Source organism: Tachyglossus aculeatus, chromosome 23 (assembly GCF_015852505.1).
Source record: "Tachyglossus aculeatus isolate mTacAcu1 chromosome 23, mTacAcu1.pri, whole genome shotgun sequence".
NCBI lineage: Eukaryota > Metazoa > Chordata > Mammalia > Monotremata > Tachyglossidae > Tachyglossus > Tachyglossus aculeatus.
In genome coordinates this window covers 7506739-7526636 of record NC_052088.1, presented here as the reverse complement: position 1 = coordinate 7526636, position 19898 = coordinate 7506739, and the positions used below count along the sequence as shown (strand labels likewise).

The 19898-nt window shown below is 53.3% G+C and overlaps 1 protein-coding gene across 3 annotated transcripts in view; it reads left to right on the top strand.

The window, feature by feature from the left end:
* ACTN1 (actinin alpha 1) overlaps nucleotides 1-19898 on the top strand; it is a 98790-nt gene that overhangs the window by 64557 nt on the left and 14335 nt on the right. For all 3 annotated transcript variants that reach the window (XM_038765497.1, XM_038765499.1, XM_038765498.1), the window contains exons 3-8: nucleotides 31-150; nucleotides 3339-3425; nucleotides 5080-5167; nucleotides 5380-5458; nucleotides 6933-7014; nucleotides 9488-9573. In XM_038765497.1, coding sequence (XP_038621425.1) covers nucleotides 31-150; nucleotides 3339-3425; nucleotides 5080-5167; nucleotides 5380-5458; nucleotides 6933-7014; nucleotides 9488-9573 — 542 coding nt within the window. The remainder of the gene's footprint in view (nucleotides 1-30; nucleotides 151-3338; nucleotides 3426-5079; nucleotides 5168-5379; nucleotides 5459-6932; nucleotides 7015-9487; nucleotides 9574-19898) is intronic.

Genomic DNA, 19898 nt, shown 5'->3' with positions numbered 1-19898 from the left:
CCCTGATTTCTCTTTCTCTCTGCCCTCTAGGTGAACGCTTAGCCAAGCCAGAGAGAGGCAAGATGCGAGTGCACAAGATCTCCAATGTGAACAAGGCCTTGGACTTCATCGCCAGCAAAGGCGTCAAGCTGGTGTCCATTGGAGCCGAAGGTAAGGACCACTGGCCCCCTTGGACAGCCAGCTAGGGTGAGCCCCTCTGGGCTTTCATTATTATTATTATTATTCTATTCGTTTAGCTCGTACTATGTGCCAGACACTGCACTAAGCGCTGGGGTAGATACAAGCAAATCAGGTTGGACACAGTCTCTGTCCCACTTGGGGCTCCTAGTCTCAATCCCCATTTTACAGATGAGGGAACTGAAGCGCAGAGAAGTAAAGTAACCTGCCCAAGGTGACACAGCAGACAAGTGACCGTCTGACTCCCAGGGCCCTGCTCTATCCACTAGGCTATGCTGCTTCTCTCTTTCTTGCTCCCATCCCTTCCTAACAGCCTCTTTTCCTTCATTCATTCAGTCATATTTATTGAGCGCTGACTGCGTGCAGAGCACTGTACTGAGCGCTTGGAAAGTACAATTCGGCAACAGATAGAGACGGTCCCTACCCAACAGCGGGCTCACAGTCTTCTCATGGCCCAAGTCTTTGGATGGGTGGGTTGCTCCGGCTTGGGATTCTCCTGGGGTTCTTGCTTCATTGGGTCCAGGCTGGTTCCGGGTCACCCTTAGGTAGCACTCCCCACGGGAGATAACTTGGCTTTAGGCCCTTCCCTCCACCCCCACCCCATTCTCCATTCTGTTCTACAACTTCCCGATGGTTCCAGATCCTCGTGTAGAGTCCGGCCTGACTGCGAGCTGCTGGGACTTCAAACCCCTCCATGTCTCAGCGACCCACTGGGATGCTGTGGCAGGGTTTTAGCGGTCACCACATGGCCCCGACCTGACCCTGCTCCCTTTATTCATTGCTGTCCTGCCAGCCCCACAGCACTTGTGCCCATATCTGTAATTTATTTATTTCTATTAATGCCTGTCTCCCCCTCTAGACTGTAAGCTCCAAGGGAATGTGCCTGCTTATTGTTATATTGTAGTTCCCAAGCACTTTAGAACTGTGCTTTGCACATAGCAAGCGCTGAATAAGTACGATTGAATAAAACCTCTCCCTTCTTCCCTCATCTCTCCTCACTCTCCTCCCCGTTTCTGGCTTTGCTTTCCCCTCATCCCCCCATCCCTTATCCTTCAACCATCTCCCCATGTCCCTTTTCATTCTCCCCTAATTATTTTAATTGCATTTACCGAGCACTTACTGTGTGCAAAGCACTGTACAACAAACAGAAATTCCTGCCCACAACAAGCTCACAGTCTAGAGAACTCACCTCTCATCCTTCTTCCCTCATCTCTTGTCCCTCTTCCCTCATCTCTCTCCCCTCTTTCTTTGTCTCCTTTTGCTTCACTCAAGAGTCCCAGCAAGGCCTGGGTCCCTGTATTTTAGAAGGCCACCTTTGGCTGGAACTGGGCCTCAGTCACCTAGCCTGGAATACCAGCTGGGTTGGCCCTCTCTGCCTTTATCCAGGATGAGGACAAACAATTTGGATAATTAGGCAAGAAAACCCTTGCCTAAAACTCCTTGCCGACTGAGCAAGAATTGGCACTTCCAAACCAGGAAAATCCAGCATGTGCCAGTAGCAGGCGTGAATGAGGTGCCCTCAAAGGGAGGAATTCTGCCCCAGCCTCTGCCCTGTAATAGTTTTAAACCTGTTGGGGAGCTGGCCGGCCTGCTCTCTTTTTCTCTGGTCCTCTCCTCTGTGTGTCCCTGACCTAGCTGACTTGGGAAACAGCGTGGGAGGAGTCCCGGCAGACTCTCCCTAAGGCACTGGGGTGACCAGGCCCTGCGTTCAGCCCATGCCGGGTGCCACCTCAGGAACCCAGCTGACCTCCTGGCTCTGGCTAAGCCAGCCTGACTTAGTAGCAGGAGCACGGCCTTGGGAGTCTGAGGACGTGGCTTCTGATCCCAGCTCCGCCTCTCGTCCGCTGTGTGGCCTTGGGCAAGTCGCCTCACTTCTCCGGCCCTCCGGCCCTCTTCTGCAAAAGGGGGATTAAGGCTATGAACCCCTTGTGGGACAGGGACTGGGTCCAACCTGATTAGTTTGTATCTACCCCAGCGCTTAGAACAGTACTTTGCACATAATAAGCGCTTAAAAAATACCAAAATTATTAATTAGGATTACAGTGCCAGGCACAGAGTAAGTGCTTAACAAATGCCATAAGAAACAACAAAAAAAGGGTGGCAGGCCAACCCAGGCCCACCCCTACAGCACACAGCCCGGCCTTCTAGACTGTGAGCCCACTGTTGGGTAGGGACCGTCTCTATATGTTGCCAACTTGTACTTCCCAAGCGCTTAGTACAGTGCTCTGCATACAGTAAGTGCTCAATAAATATGACTGAATGAATGAATGAGTGAATGAATGAATGCTCTCTGAGGGGCCAGATATCTCCAGAAGAAGAGTTTATTGCTTGCTCTCTCTCCCACCCAACTTTGCTCTAGACAGAGCTGAGATTGGCTTGCTCCCCTTCCTTCCGGCCCTTCCTGTCCTCCATCCTGTTTCCGGCCCGGTAACTGGTAGTGCGTGCTGGCCTTAAAGTGGGTGAGAGAGGAGCCTGTAGCTGGGCCAGGGAGAAGAGGGCCTTCTAGGGTTTGAGAGTCAGAAGGACCTGGGTTCTAATCTCCGTCCCACCACATGCCTGCTGTGTTGTCTTGGGCAATTCACTTCATTCTCTGTGCCTCAGTTACCTCATCTGTAAAATGGAGATTAAGACTGTGAGTCCTGTGTGGGACAGGGACTGTTTCCAAACAAATTAATTTGTATCTACCCCAGCGCTTAGAACTATGCTTGGCACATAGTAAGCACTTAACAAGTACCACAATTATTATCATTATTATTATTATTAATAACCCCAGCTGATGGCCAGCCCACTGAGGGAAGTGATCACCCTTGACTAGGGTATCATTAACTTGAGGGCGGGATCGGGCCTACCTGCTCAACTGTATTGGACTCTCCCAAGCAACTAGTACAGTGCTGTGCATGCAGTAAGTGCTGTATAAATACCACTGATGGATCGATTGATCGCCCCCAGGAGAAGGCAGGACAGGAAGAACCTGGGTAGGTGGTGGCTGCCGGACTCCCACTTATCCCCCAGAGCGGCTCTGTGGGGTGGGAGGGAGAGCTCCGGATGCCACAGATGCCAGCAGGAAGGACCCGGGAGGGGGCCTAAGCAGGGCTGGGCCTGGTCTTCCTCTCCCAGGCAGACGGGCTTGGACCAACCCTCCCCTGCTCTTGTTTCCGCAGAAATTGTGGACGGGAATGCCAAAATGACCCTGGGGATGATCTGGACCATCATCCTTCGCTTCGCCATCCAGGATATCTCAGTGGAAGGTAAGGCCTTGGTGGTGGGCCACTGCCCCCTCAGCCCCCTCAGCCTCACTCAGTGCTCAGCCTCCTCAGCCCCTTTTGCCTCTGAGCTCCCAACAATCTTGCTCAGTGCTCAATCTCCACACACTCCCTCAGCCCCCTGACAGCCCCACTCATTTCCCCACACCTCCCACCCCCTTCAGCCCCTCTCATTTCCCCCAAAGCTCCTTCAGCCTCCTCAGCCCCACTTATTCTCTCACTCCGACCCCTCTCAGCCCCCCATATTTCCCTCACCCTCTTCAGCAACCCCATAGCTCCTTCAATCCTTGAGGAGCAGCCTAGCCTAGTGGCAAGAGCATGGACTTGGGAGCCAGAGGTCATGGGTTCTAATCCCAGTTTCACCACTTATCTGCTGTGTGACCTTGGGCAAGTCACTTAACTTCTATGCCTCAGTTACCTCATCTGTAAAATGGGGATTGAGACTGTGAGCCCCACGTGGGACAATCTGATTACCTTGTATTTACCCCAGCGCTTAGAACAGTGCTTGGCACATAGTAAGCACATAACAAATACTATTATTATTGTTATCCAGTCCCCTCAAGTTTTCACAGCCTCCTCAGTCCTCTCAGCCCACCCCGAGTCTTGAGCTCATTGTGAGCAGGGATTGTTACTCTTTATAGCTGTATTATGCTGTCCCGAGTGCTTAGTACAGTGCTCTGCACACAGTAAGCACTTAATAAATACGATTGAATGAATGAATGATTGAATGAACGTTCCTCCCGCCCCTCAGTTTGGCTCAGTCTGATTCAGTGCTCAGTCCCCTTAGCCCGGCTCAGTCCTCACCCACCTTGGTCTCTTCAGCCCCCCTCAATCCCTCACAATGCTCAACCACCTGCTCCAGACCAGGTGGAGAACATTAGGGATGGTGGGGGCCCTGGGGGTCTGTGCCAACTGGGCCCAGCCTGGAGAGGCCCCAGGGCTATTGATCTTCCTTTCCGGCCTCTTTTCCACCGGCAGACCCTGGGAGATACTGGGTTATTTGCAAGGGCAGACCATCCTGCTCTTAGAGCTCCGTCTTCCTGCCCCTGGCCTGCTTGTCATGTGGCCGGTCCTGGCATGGAGAAAGGGAGCGAGATGCCCAAGGTTGCCCCCAATCTGCGGGCTGCCGGCCCCCTTCCCTTAGGGGCGGCTTCCTTTCTCCGATGAGTGGTGGGGAACGTCAGCTGAGACGCCAAGGAAGAACCCCTCCTTCCTCTCCCCCTCCTCCCCCTCCCCATCCCCCATCTTACCTCCTTCCCCTCCCCAGAGCACCTGTATATATGTATATATGTTTGTACAGATTTATTACTCTATTTATTTTACTTGTACATATTTATTGTATTTGTTTTATTTTGTTAATATGTTTTGTTTTGTTGTCTGTCTCCCCCTTCTAGACTGTGAGCCCGCTGTTGGGTCGGGACCGTCTCTGTATGTTGCCAACTTGTACCTCCCAAGTGCTTAGTACAGTGCTCTGCACACAGTAAGCGCTCAGTAAATATGATTGAATGAATGAATAAATGTACTGACTTCTGGGAAAGGCCCCTGCTCCCAAACAGAGAGAATTCTCTTCACGCTGTTTAGTCTGTCTGGCCTCTCCCGGCCCAGCCCTCATCTCTCCTTCTCTCCGCTCACCCCGCAGAGACATCCGCGAAGGAAGGGTTGCTGTTGTGGTGTCAGAGGAAGACGGCCCCTTACAAAAACGTGAACATCCAGAACTTCCACATCAGGTGTGTCCCGGAAGCGAGGCCTCCATCCGCGGGCCCATCTGGACGGCGAGATTCCCCGGCCAGAGGCCCTTTCTCCGCATGCTGGGGGCAGCGGGGCAGAGTGGGCTGAGGGTCCTTCCTGGGTTGGGGTGGGGATGCGGGGACGTGAGGAGATGGAGCCCAGAGTTGGCAAGGCCTGCTCTGACCCCCCGGGTGGCCCTCTGTCCCCACAGTTGGAAGGACGGCCTGGGCTTCTGCGCTCTCATCCACCGCCACCGCCCGGAACTGATCGACTACGGGAAGCTGAGGAAGGTACTTTAACAGACCCCAGCGGCTGGGCCGGCTGGGCGGGGGGCTCTGGAGGGACGTTGGAGCTGGGGCATGTGAGACTATTTGGGGGAGCCTGGGTGTCCAGGGGAGCCAAGTGGGGTGGGAGTGGATAGGCCAGGGGGTCCAGGAAAAGGGCGATCCAGGGGCGCTGGAGGGACTGGAAGTTCAACATCTTCTCCCTCTCACGTAAGGAGGGTGGCAGTACGTGCTCCTGTCTGAGGGAGCCAGAGGGACAGAGGGTACTTTCCGTCTGGCTGCAGGCTGGGAGGGACAACGTGGGCCATCTAGAAGTGTCCCCGGCCTGGGAACAGAAGCCTGCCTTGAAATTCCCGAACATCCTGGGGTCAAGGACACTCAGTCCCTGTCGGAGTTCCTCAGTTTCCCTAGGTTCACATTGGGCCGGATTGTCTCAGCTCTGGGCATCGAGGGCCCTGCTGATTGACGTGGCTGCCCTAAGGTGAGGGGGTGTGGACCCAGTCTCACAGTCCCTGTCCCGTGTGGAGCTCATTTAAATCCCCATTTTACGGATGAGATAACCGAGACCCAGAGAAGCCAAGTCACTTGCCCAAGGTCACACAGCAGACAAATGGCAGAGAGGGATTAGAACCCAGGTCCTTATGTCTCCCAGGCCCATGCTCCATCCACTGGGCAGGGCGTTGCTCTGGGTGTCTACTGGGCACAGGTTCCTACTCGGGGTAGAGTACTGTATTGAGTCCCTATGTGGGGCAGGGCACACTGTGTTGAGTCCCTGCTGGGAGCAGAGGGCTGTATTATGCACCTACTAGGGGTAGAGTGCTGTATTGGATGCCTACCTGGGGCACTATTAGATGCCTAGTAGGAGCAGAGCACTCTCTGGGGCACCAACTTGGGGCAAAGCACTGGTTTGGATGTCTACCAGCACTTGGAACAGTGCTTAGTCCTTAGAACAGTGCTTGGCACATAGTAAGCGCTTAACAAATACCACCAGTATTACTGGAGGCAGAACCCTGTTTTGGGCAACTTCTTGGGGCAGAGTGCTGTTTGGGGAGCCTAGTTGGGGCAGAACTCTGTATTGGGTGCCTCCTGTGGGCAGAGCACTGTATTGGGTGTATTGAAGGTGGAGCCCTACTCTGTGCCGCTCTTGGTTGCAGGGACTATACTGGGTACCTACTGGGTACAGATCAGTGTAAGGGATGCCTATTAGCCACAAAGCATTTTTTTGAGCAAAGCACTGTACTGAACACCTTCTGGATATGTCGAGTGCTGTACTGGGCACCTACTGGGTACAGATCAATGTAAGAGATGCCTATTAGCCACTAAGCATTTTTTTGAGCAGAGCACTGTACTGAACAGCTCCTGGATATGCAGAGTGCTGTACTGGAAACTTGTGAACAACTTGCGAACAGAAATGAACAGTCCTCAGGGAGCCTGGAATCTAACCTTGCAACTCACAGTTTTCCTCTTTCTCCTTCACCAGGATGACCCACTCACGAACCTGAATACAGCGTTCGACGTGGCAGAAAAATACCTGGACATCCCCAAGATGCTGGATGCTGAAGGTAAAAGAGGAGTTCTACTCTTTGGGAATTTTTTTAATGGTATTTGTTAAGCACTTACTTTGTGCCGGGCACTGTACTAAGCACTGGGGTGGATACAAGCGAATTGGGTTGGACACAGTTCCTGTCCCATGTGCAGATCACAGTCTCAATCCCCATTTTACAGATGAGGTAACTGAGACCCAGAGAAGTGAAATGATTTGCCCAATGTCACACAGCAGACAAACGGCGGAGTCGGGATTAGAGCCATGACCTTCTGATTCCCAAGCCCGGGCTCTAGCCACTAGGCCATGCTGCTTCTCTCTGCTTCTCCTCAGGCCTTCAGGGAGTTAGGGTGCTCAATGGGGCATCCACAGGGGTGAAACAGGGCACAGGGGCAGAAGGCAGAGTTAAATAATTGTTGCAACAAGGCCATGCCCCCTCCCTCCTCCTCTTCCTTCCCCTACCCCCTCCAGGACTGTAGTGGAAAGAGCCCATGTTTGGGAGTCAGAGGTTCTCATCCCGACTGTGCCACTCGCCTGCTGTGGGATCTTGGGCAAGTCACTTCACTTCTCTGGGCCTCAGTTTCCTCATCTGTTAAATGGGGATTCAATACCTGTTCTCCCTCCCCGTTAGACTCCCACAACTCCGTGTTTGTCTGACTCGAATATGTTTTGTTTTGTTCTCTGTCTCCCCCTTATAGACTGTGAGCCCACTGTTGGGTAGGGACTGTCTCTTTTTGTGTTGCCAACTTGTACTTCCCAAGCGCTTAGTACAGTGCTCTGCACACAGTAAGCGCTCAATAAATACAATTGAATGAATGAATGAATGGTATCTACCCCTGTGCTTAACACACGGTAAACACTTAACAAATGCCACTGTTATCATTTTGATTTTTTTAAATTATTAAACCAGATGACTCAGGGAAAAGAAGTCAATCAGTCAATCAATCAGTTGTATTTATTGAGTGCTTCCTATGCTGTTATTCTCCCCAACTTTTACATACAAGTCTGCAAATTATGTAGCATAAATTGCTTATTTAATCATTTTAATGTCTGGCTCCCCCTCTACACCATAAACTCATAATGGGCAGGAAACACGTCTGCTAATTCTGTGGCATTGTACTCTCCCAAGTGCTTAGGACAGTGCTCTGCACACAGTAAGTGCTCAATAAATTCAATTGAATGAATGAATGAATGAAGTGGCCAAGCAAATGGCCCGTGCTCTTGCCAAAAGGCAAAGCTGCCTCTCCTTACTCCTCGCCTGCCCTGTTTGGGGGCCTTGGGGGTCCTAGGGACCTCAGTGGGACATCCAAAGGTGTGAATCCAGGCATGGAGGCAGGAGGCCGAGACACTGTGGATTAGGTGGTCATGAAACTGCACGGGCAGGTGGGCCAGCAACCGGGTGGTCCTCCCAGCCGCCCACTCCTGCTCCTCCCCTCCCCCCCGTGTTTCCCACCTCCTCCCACCGACTCAGCCCAGTCATCCCCACCGTTCCTCCAGAGGCCCCAGGATAGCAGCCCACCAGTCAGCCGATCGATCGATCCATCGATCAAGGCATTTACTGAGTGAGAGCCAAACATCGAACTCAGTGCCTAGGGCGTTGCAACAGAAGTGGGAGGCATAGACCCTGCCCTCGGGGGGCTGTCAGTTGACAAGAACCCACCCCTCCCGGTCACTTTCTAGACTGAGCCCACTGTTGGGTAGGGACCGTCTCTATATGTTGCCAACCTGTACTTCCCAAGCGCTTAGTACAGTGCTCTGCACACAGTAAGCGCTCAATAAATGCGATTGAATAATGTGATAATAGTAATAATAATAATAATCCCCCCTCTAGACTTTGAGCTCATTGTGGGTTGGAATTGTCCCTCTTTATTGTTCCATTATACTTTTCCAAGAGCTTAGTACAGTGCTCTGAACACAGTAGGCGCTTAATAAATACAATTGAATGAATAATAATAATTATTAATAAAATGATAATTATGGCATTTGCTAAGTGCTCACTGTATGCCAAGCACTGTTCCAAACACTGGGGTAGATACAAGCTAGTAATAATAATGATAATAATAATGGTATTTGTAAAGCATTTACTATGTGCCTCGCACTGTTCTAAGTGCTGGAATCAGTTTGGACACAGTCCCTGTCCTGCATAGGGCTCACAGTCTTAATCCCAATTTGACAGATGAGGAAACTGAGGCCCAGAGAAGTGAAGTGACCTGCCCATGGTCACCCGGCAGGCAAGTGGAGGAGACAGGATTAGAACCCACGACCTCTGACTCCCAAGCCCGGGATCTTGCCACTAGGCCACGCTCCTCTCCCAGTCTCACACACTTCCTATCCCTTTCCGTGTCGCGAAGCCCCCCAGGGGATGTGGGGGACCCCAGGGGAGAGATGGTGGTTGAGGGGGTTCCCGGTGCCAGGCCGGCCATGACCCAGCCTCCCCTCTGGTCTCCCCAGCCTCCACCTCCCCACTCCTGACACCAGATTTTTCTCCGCAGACATTGTTGGCACGGCACGGCCTGATGAGAAAGCCATCATGACCTACGTGTCCAGCTTCTACCACGCCTTCTCGGGAGCCCAGAAGGTATCTCCCAACAGGCTTCGAGCTCCCTCTGCGAGGCCGGTCATGCCCCCCTACCCACCCCCATCCCGCTCCTCTCTCGAGTCCCTCTCTCCCCGAACCCCGTCTCTGGCCTCCATGGATTTGCAAGTTGGGCCGGCGTAGGTGATGGGTGCAATTGAGTGGCACCCTCGTCTCTCCCTGCCCCTCCCCACCTCTCCGCCCATCTCCCCGGGAGATTTGGGGAACGGGACCCTTTCGGCCAGGGTGCACCCCAGCATCAGGCTCGTGGCCGAGTCGTTGGGGTTCTGAGGCCCAGAGTGGCCCCTCTCCATCCATTCCCTTAATCCAGCCCGGCTGGATGCCCCCATCACTCCCGAACGTCCGTCATTTCCCTTCTTGGCTATGGAGAGGGTGTCCCCATCCCGATCGCCATTGTATAATCTGCAGGAGGAGCCCTACTTTCGAGGCCTCGTGGCTCTACCCCCCAAATTTGACGGTTCCCCCAACCTTTGAACCTCACATTGTCTTTTGGGAAGAGATTCCAGATTCCATTCCATTGTTCGGCTTCTTCTCCAGCCAAGGAGCCCACAGGGCTGGTTCTGAGCTCCCCTCAACTTTGGGGACGTCCCACCACAATCCCACCTCGCCCCAGCCACCTACTCTCATCGAGCGCTCAGTGGAAGCCCCAGATGGAGGCTGGCAGGGGGGAAGAGGCCGCAGGAGGGGATGGAGGCTGGTGTAGAAGGAGAGCTGTGAGTTTCAAGCAGGCGCACCCCGCATGCCATACCACACCAATGCAAGCCAGCCTGTGCCTCCCTTGGACCTCCTGGGGTCGGCTGGGACGGGGTTGGCGGCATTGGAGGCCACCTGGGCTCCCCTTGGGGACCTCTGGAATTCCTCGGGGAGGCAGGGAGGTTTTCCAGCAGAGCTGGACTCTTCAGCCAGGAGAAGGACGGACAGCCAGTCAGCTGCCAGGACACCGAAGCCCAGTGGCGGCAGGCCTGGGGTGGGAGCCCAAAGGGGTGAATCCGAACCTCCGGTGTTCACGTCCACGTCTGAATCCCAGCTCTCCCCACGGCCGCTGTCCTCAGTGGCCCCTCTCTCTGTGATCCTCATCGCCTTCTCTCTGTCTCTGTGTCTCTCTCCCGCCCTGGTGTCCTGTCCCTCCCTGTGTCTCGCCATCCATGACTGTTTATTTTATTCCATGTGCTGCTGCCGCCACCGCTGCTGCTGCTTCTTTCTCCTTTCAACCTCTTTTCCTTCTTTGTGCAGATGATATAGGCTCGCTAAGGCCGGAGAGCAGGCCATTATGACCTATGTTTCATGTTACTACCACGCCTTCTCTGGTGCACGGAAGGTGAGAGACCCTACCCCAACCAGCCCCCCGCCCACCTGCTGTCCTTCTTCTGGGCCCTGCACTGTCCCCGCCTCGCCCCGGGCTCTCCCTTCAGCGGAGGCTTCCCGGGACAGTCTTCCCCGAGGGACAGGACAGGTCAGAGTAGCCAGGAGGCCCAGGGGATGGCACTGAGAAACTGCCCCTTGCTGGGCAAGAAAGGCTAGGCTGATGGCGGGGTGGGGAAGTGGTTTCGGGAATTCAGCAAGTCAAGCGCTATGAGGAGCTGAGGGGGGTCCCTGGCCCTGCCCCCTCTCCGCCGGCCCTGCCTGCCCCTGCCCCGCTGGAGGGCACATATCTGCCTTAGGGGAAGAGAGGCAATAATAATTACAATTGTCATATTTATTAGGCACTTATGTGCCAGGCACTGTACTAAGCACCGGGGTGGATACAAGGAAATCAGGTTGGGCACAGTCCCTGTCCCACCTGGGGCTCGCAGTTTCAATCCCTGTTTTACAGAAAAGGGAACTGAGGCCGAGAGAAGTGACTTGCCCAAGGTCAGCCAGCAGAAAAGTGGCCGAGCCTGGGTTAGAACCCTTGACCTTCTGAGTCCCGTGTTCTATCTACTAGGCCACACTGGTCCTTGTAACTTGGTTTTCTCTAGTACTTTTATTACCAAAGCATTAATTAGTTCATTTCAGGCCTCACAACAACCCTATGAGGTAGGGAGGCAAGACAGGTATTATTAGCCTGTGGGCCCCTGTCCTGGATGCCACCCGGTGCTGTTGTTTGTTGGGAGGGCTAGGCAGCCAGCCGCCACCACTCCCAAGTAGACTGGACAGTGAAGCCCCTCAACTTTCCCAACCCTCCCTGAAGTGGTCCCTTGCCCACTGAGGCTGAGGCGGGCATGTGGGGCTGGTCTCACACACAGCCTGGGCTCTGCCAACCTCTCCTGAGGACACTCCCAGCCTCAGATTGCCACCCTCCTCCCTCTGGACCCTGCTGGTGATAACAAACTGAGCCTCTAAAGTCTAGGCACAGCTGTCCACCCGGCCCTCAGCTGTGAAACCTTTCCCCAGAGCCCAGGCCAGGCAGAGGCCTGGGGGCTTTGGGGGTGGAGAAGCAGGGGGAGCTCCAGCTCTCTTCCTCCCCGACAGACCAAACCTTTGCATTCAGCCGCCCTCCAACCACCCCTCTGCCACCCACTTCCCAACCCCTTTCCTTGCTCCTGCTTCCTGTTTCTCCACAACACATCTCAAGGCTCTCCATCACCTCTCCCCCTCCTACCTCACCTCCCCTCCCTTCTCTCCTTCTACAGCCCAGCCCGCACCCTGCACTCCTCTGTCGCTAATCTCCTCACCATGCCTCATTCTCGCCTGTCCCGCCGTCGACCCCCGGCCCACGTCATCCCCCTGGCCTGGAATGCCCTCCCTCCCCACATCCACCAAGCTAGCTCTCTTCCTCCCTTCAAGGCCTTACTGAGAGCTCACCTCCTCCAGGAGGCCTTCCCAGACTGAGTCCCCTCCTTCCTCTCCCCCTCCTCCCCCTCTCCATCCCCCCTGCCTTACCTCCTTCCCTTCCCCACAGCACCTGTATATATGTATATATGTTTGTACGTATTTATTACTCTATTTATTTATTTTACTTGTACATATTCTATTTATTTTATTTTGCTAATATGTTTTGTTTTGTTCTCTGTCTCCCCCTTCTAGACTGTGAGCCCACTGTTGGGTAAGGACCATCTCTATATGTTGCCAACTTGTACTTCCCAAGTGCTTAGTACAGTGCTCTGAACACAGTAAGCGCTCAATAAATGCGATTGAATGAATGAGTGAATGAATCTCCCCCAGTCAGCTCCTGCCCACCTTCTGCCTCTTCCCTTCCTGCCCCTGCCATTTTGCCCCTACCTCCAGCTCTGCACTTCCTTCTCCCCAACTTCCTCGGCGAGCCCCAGGGGCAATCCTCAGTGCCCAACGCTCCTCAGTGCCATTGCAAGTTCCCTCCCGTTCTCCCTCTTCCTCCATCCTCTCTGTTACCTCTCACCTCCCCCTCACCCTTCCATCTCCCTGCATCTTGTCTTCCCTTGCTTCCTCTTGGTCTTCCCTCCCATCATCTCCCTGCACCCTACCCTCTCCTGTTTCCTCTTTGTCTTCCCTCCCTCCATCTTCCTGTGATCCACCCTCCCATGCCTCCTCTCGCCCCCCATCCTTCAATCTTCCTGCATCTTGTCCTCCCCACTTCCTCTCTCCTTCCCCTCCTGTCATTCCTTGCCTCCCATCCTCTTCTATTTCCTCTTGGTCTCCCCTCCTTCCATCTCCGGGTATCTTGTCCTCCCCTGTTTCCTCTCTATCTTCTCATTCTGCCCCATCCTGTCCTGCCTCCTCTCGCTCTCTCCCTCCTGCCATCTCCTTGTTCCCTGTCCTCCCCTGCCTCCTCTTTCTCCCCACCTCCCTCCACCTCCCTGCATCCCCTTCTCCCCTGCTTCTTCTTGCCCTCGGCACCATCCCTCCATCTGCTCACAACTTGTCCTCCCCTCCTTCTTCTCAGTCTCTCCTTCACACCATTTCCCTGCACGCCATCCTTTCCCATTTCCTCTTGGTTTCCCCTCCCTCCGTCTCTCTGTGGCTTGTCCTGTCCTGCTTCCTCTCCTTCCCCCCTCCCACCGTCTCCCTCAGCCCCGCCGTCTTCTCGCTCTTGCTCTCCTTCTCTTTCCCTATGTCTTCCTCATTCTCTCCCTCTGTTTCCTTATTTCTTCCTCTCTCCCCTTTTCTCTCCTTTTCTTCCTTCAGTTGCCCCCCTCCAGCTTCCTCACCTTCAAGTCTGCTATTGCTCTCAGATTTTCTGTCTCTCTCCATCTCTAGCTCTGTCTCCATCTCCATCCCTGCCTCCCTTCTGTCTCTCTCCATCTCTCTCTCCTTATCTATCTCTCCAACTCTGTCTCTGTCTCTCTTAATTTCTGTCTTTCTCTGCCTCTCTTCCCCTCTGTTCCTCTCCATCTCTGCCTCTCTCCCCCTCTGCCTCTTCCCCCTCTGTCTCTCTCCATCTCTGTCTCTCCCCCATCTCTGTCTCTATCTCCCTCCGTCTCTCTTTTTCTCTGTCTGTCTATCTGGAGCCTTATAGGTCTGAGGCAGAGCTGGGGAGTGGGGTGGTGGTAGTTTCTGCATGGCTCCTTGGATCCTACCCTGGCCTGGGGAGTTTTCCTCCCCCACTCCTGGAGGCCATTCCCTACTGTTTGTGTCACCAGTCGTGACAAGGAGCCCCAGGTGGAATGGGGGCACTCAACCTCCTGGGACTCCACCGGCTTCAGAAGGCCACACCCTCGGGACAAGACAACAGCTGTGAGGCCTCAGAGCATCCTGCTGGAAAGACCCCCACCCAGGGCCTCCGCTCACCCACCTCCCCTGGCTCCCTCCCCCTGCTCTGTTTAAAGGGGTCCAACCACCACTCTGGCTTATGTTTCCCCTGGTTATTTTAGATGGATAGATAAGCTAGTGGTCACAGCTGGACCCCCCCAAGATGAGTGTGCCAGGAGCTTGGGGTGAACCTTGAGGCAGGAAACATCTCTCCAAGGACTTTAATAGAATTCCCTTTGTTTGCCTCATGATGATTCCAATAATAATAATTATATTTGTTAAGAGCTTACTATGAACCAAGCACTGTTCTAAGCGCTAGAAATGCAAGGTACGAGGTAATCAGGTTGGACGCAGTGCCCATCCCACATGGGGCTTACAGTCTAATGATGAGTGAGAACAAGTGTTGAATCCCCATTTTATAGTTAAGGAGACTGAACCCAGAGAAGGTAAGCGACTCACTTAAGGTCACACAGCCAACAAATGGTAGAATTAGAACTCAGGTCCTCTGGCTTCCAGGCCTGAGCTTTTTTTTTTTAGGCCAAGGTGCTTCTCACATCTCACACCTGACTAGCCAGAGGTGGGTTTCTCAGCCCTCCTTTGTCTTTCCAGTCGATCAGTTACCCCATTGGTGGTATTTAGTGAGTGCTTACATTTTGCAGAGCACTGTGCTGAGAACTATGGAACTTTGGTCAAGCCAAAGTGTTTATTTCCTTTGACCAACATTTGTCTTAGTTGCCTCATCTGCAAAATGGGGATTCAATCCCTGTTCTCCTTCCTACTTAGACTGAGAGACCTAATGATCTCGCATCTACCCCAACGCTTAGTATAGAGCTTAACACATAGTAAGCGCTTAACAAATACCACAAGTATGACCATTATTCCTGGGGACAGTGCCAACGAGAATATCGACGTGATCCCGGGTCGCCTAGCCCGCGTGAAATATGTGGTGTCCCTGCTCATCTCCAGGTCATTCATTCATTCACTCATTCAATTGTATTTATTGAGTGCTTACTGTGTGCAGAGCACTGTACTAAGCACTTAGGAAAGTACAATACAACAATAAACAGTGACATTCCCTGCCCACAACAAGCTCACAGTCTAGGGGAGGGGGGCCTGGGCCCCAGCCACATTTTGGAGTGCCCTTTGCCCCAAGGCTGGAAGTGGCCACAACATCCTGCTTACTGGGCCTGCTCTACGTCCTCAGTCCCTAGCCGAGCTAAGCTTTGGGGACTTGTACTTTCCCTGCGTAGGAGAGGGCATGGTCCCTGTCCATTGCTATTTAGGCCCTGTTCTGTGCTGGGGAGAGGAGCCCAGCCCACTTGGCTCTAGCCTGGAGCCCCGTGGACTCTTCGTGGTGTGGGTTTTCCTGGAAAGTCACTGGGCAAGGCAGATTTGGGAGACCACTCACTAGCTGACTTTTCTCTCTTCTTCACCTCCACCTGCCCCTCTGGGCACAAACCCCCTATCTGGCCACACATGCACCCCCTCCTAGCATTGTTTTCCCCCTCAGATCCCAGATCTTTTCCACTCCTCCAAATTCCCATGCCGCTAGATTCTTGCCATCCTTGGCCTCACGTCCCTACGAGGCTCCAGCCAAATGGAGGGTTCCAGTAAAACAGCAGTGGAGGCCGGGAAGATGGGACGGAGACCCTCCTTAGTGGTCCAGAGCGGGACCCCGGACTGACCTTGAGGCATCAAGTCGGGGACAAGGGTTGGGCCAGACTGGAAATCTCAGGGCTGGCCTCCGTGGATCAGAGCGGGTGGACCATCTGGCCCCCTGTCAGTCTGAAATGGCTTCCCAAGACCACCCCCAGATTGAGCCGGACCCCCCTGACTTTCACTTGTATGTTGGCTTTAGTCCTCAGCCTTCCCACCTACCCCCACTGCCAGGGAGTTTCCCGACTGTCCCCACTCATGTGTCCTTCCCCACCACTGACCCCATGGCTGCTCCGTCGAGGCCTGCCTCAGTGCCCCTGCCAGTTCCTGGGCCTTGATTCCCATGAACTGAGCCTGGCCGCCTCTCCCGTGGAGGTGGGATGGGGGTGGTCTTCCCCCCAACCCCCCGGACTGCACTTAAGTCAGGAGTATCAGGAAGGTGGGGCTCACTCACAGGACTCTCCAGTTCATTCAATCATTTATTGACCACCTACTTCGTGCAGAGCACTGTACTAAGCGCTTATGTGTCAACTCTCTTAATAATAATTATGGTACTTGCTAAGCACTTACTATGTGCCAAGCACTGTTCTGAGCACTTGAGTAGATACAAGTTAAGCAGGTTGGACATGAGGCTTACAGTGTTAAATCCCCATTTTACAGATGAGGGAACTGAGGCCCAGAGAAGTTAAGTGACTCACCCAAGGTCACACAGCAGACATATAGCAGAGCTAGGATTAGAACCCAGATCCTTCTGGCTCCCAGGCCCATGCTCTATCCACTAGGCCATGCTGCTTCTCTTCTCCACCCCCTTCTCCATCCCCTTTAGCCCCCACATCACCTCTACTCTTAACTGTGTTCAGGAGAAATCTTAATAATACTAATTGTGGTATTTGTTAAGCACTTACTATGTGCCAGGAACTATACTATGCTCTGGGGTGGGTACAAGTAAATCAGGTTGGACACAGTCCCTGTCCCACGTGGTACTCAAAGCCTCAATCCCCATTTTACAGATGAGGTAACTGAAGCACAAGGAAATGAAATGACTATCTCAAAGTCACATAACAGACAGGTAGCAGAGATGGGATTAGAACCCATGACCTTGTGAGTCTCAGGCCTGTGCTCTATCCTTAACTTCTCCGTGCCTCAGTGACCTCATCTGTAAAATGGGGATTAAGACTGTGAGCCCCATGTGGCACAACCCGATTACATTGTATCTTCCCCGGCACTTAGAATGGTGCTTGGCACAAAGTAAGCGCTTAACAAATACATTCATCATCATCCCTATGCCATGCTGCTGATCATGGTGGGGAAATAGTCTTGGCTAGGGGCGGGGGTGAGTGGCTCAATGAGCCCAAGGCATGCGTGAGTGTGGCTGTGGGCACACCCACCTCCACTCGGACTGCTTTGGTTTTTGTTCCAGCGGCTGGGCCTTGGACCCTGGGCCCTGCACCTGCTGTGTGGCTTCATAGCCGGGGAGTCTGGGGAGATGCTAAATGCAGGCAGGAGGGTGGGAGTTTGATCCCCTTCTAGACTGTGAGCCCGCTGTTGGGTAGGGACAGTCTCTATATGTTGCCAACATGTACCTCCCAAGTGCTTAGTACAGTGCTCTGCACACAGTAAGCGCTCAATAGATACAATTGAATGAATGAATGAATAGACGCACACACGTCGGCTGGACAGGGGTTCCCACCAAGTCTGCTCTCTCCAAAAAGCAAGCCGGTCTTGTCTGTGGGCTTCCTGAGGGCTGTGGAGTGTTTTAAAATCCGGAGCAAACTGGCCGGTGAAGTTATGTGGCATTAGAAGTCAGGGAATAATAATAATAGTAATAATAATAATTGTGGTATTTGTTAAGCGCTTACTAAGTGCCAAGCACCGTACTGAGTACTGGGGTGGATACAAGCAAATTGGGTTGGACACAATCCCTGTCCCACGTGGGGCTCACTCTCAATTCCCATTTTCCAGATGAGGTACCTGAGTCCCAGAGAAGTGAAATATGGTATTTGTTAAGTGCTTGCTATGTGCCAGGCACTGTACTAAGCGCTGGGGCAAATCCCGGCTCTGCCAATTGTCAGCTTTGTGACTTTGGGCAAGTCACTTAACTTCTCTGTGCCTCAGTGACCTCATCTGTAAAATGGGGCTTAAGACTGTGAGCCCCCTGTGGGACAACGTGATCACCTTGTAACCTCCCCAGCGCTTAGAACAGTGCTTTGCACATAGTAAGCGCTTAATAAATGCCATCATTATTATTACAAGCAAATTGGGTTGGACACAGTCCCTGTCCCACGTAGGGCTCACAGTCTCAATCCCCATTTTCCAGATGAGGTACCTGAGGCCCAGAGAAGTGAAGTGACTTGCTCAAAGTCACACAACAGACACATGGCAGAGCTGGAATTAGAACCCCCTGACCTCCTGATTCCCAGGCCTGTGCTCAATCCAGTACGCCATGCTGCTTCTCCTCCCCTCCCTCTCAGGGGCTGTTCCAACCCATGGCCCCACAGGGCTCTGAGCACTGACATTAATAAGGTCCCAGGGTAGGCTGGAACTTCCCCAGTTGAGCTTGACCCCGGGGCCGGGGACAGGGGAGGGTCCGTGCAGGGTGTGAGAGGGAAGGTACCATCCGGAGAAGAACAACTCTAGAAGGCCAGAGCCTCCTTCCTCATATCCCACCCCTCGGGTGACTCGACTCCCTTCGTACCGACACTAGAACCCGGGAGGTCTCGAGAGGGTCAGACCATTGGTTCGTCCAGCCCAAGACTCTGCCCCCTGGCCAGTGGCAAAAGGAAAATAATAATAATGGTATTTGTTAAGCTCTTACTATGTGCCAAGCACTGTTCTAAGCACTGGGGTAGATACAAGATTGTCAGGTTGTCCCACGTGGGGCTCACAGTCTTAATCCCCATTTTACAGATGATATAACGGAGGCTCGGAAAAGTTAAGTGACTTGCCCAAAGTCACACAGCTGACAAGTGGAGGAGCTGGGATTAGAAGCCATGTCCTCTGACTTCCAAGCCCGGGCTCTTTCCACTAAGCCACGCTGCTTCTCTAAGGATGCTTTGAGGTGGACACAGTCCCTGCCCTACATCGGACTCACAGTCTCAATCCCCATTTCCCAGTTTCCTTTGTGGTTTGGCTGTTCCATCCCCTAGGCCTGACTTCCTCTCTCACAACCCACCACCTGGGCGTCCAGTCAACTCTGCTCGATTGGCCTGCCAGCTCTGGCTTCTCCTAGCAGCCTCCCTCTGGTCCCGGCCTTTTTTCCTGGGGGTCTCCAGTCAGTCCATCACATTTATTGAGCTCTTACTGCATTTGACTAAGCCCTTGGGAGAGGACAGTATAACAATAAATAGACACATTCCCTGCCCACAATGAGCTTACAGTCTAGAGGGGGAGACAGACATTAACAGAAATAAATAAATTACAGATACATACATAAGTGCCGTGGGACTGGGAGTGGGGGTTGAATAAAGGGAGCAAGTCAGAGCGACGGAGAACGGAGTGGACGAAGAGGAAAGGAAAGGAGGGCTTAGTCAGGGAAGGCCTCTTGTAGGAGATGTGCCTTCAGTAAGGCTTTGAAGAGGGAGCGAGTAATTGTCTGTCAGGTATGAGGAGGGAGGGCATTCCAGGACAGAGGCAGGATGTGGGTGAGAGGTCGGTGGCAGGATACACAAGATGGAGGCACAGTGAGAAGGTTAAAGCAAAGTCTGCAGCCGGGTTGTTGTAGGAGAGTAGTGAGGTGAGGTAGGAGGGGGCGAGGTGATTGACTGCTTCTGTTTGATGCGGAGATCTCCAGGTGTGCATGCCCCGGCCACTCAAGTTCCTCTCCTGTTCCCTCGTCCCCCTATTTCGTGGTGGTGGAAAAACCTGAGGGCAGTGAGGGTCCCATGTTGTAGCTCCTGGCCTCTGCCAGGCTGAATGCTTCAGAGAAATCACGCCCGCCCTGGGAGGCTGCTAACCTGCTTCCCAGTTCCTGGGCCCTACTTGGAACAGGCGATTCTCTCCCACAT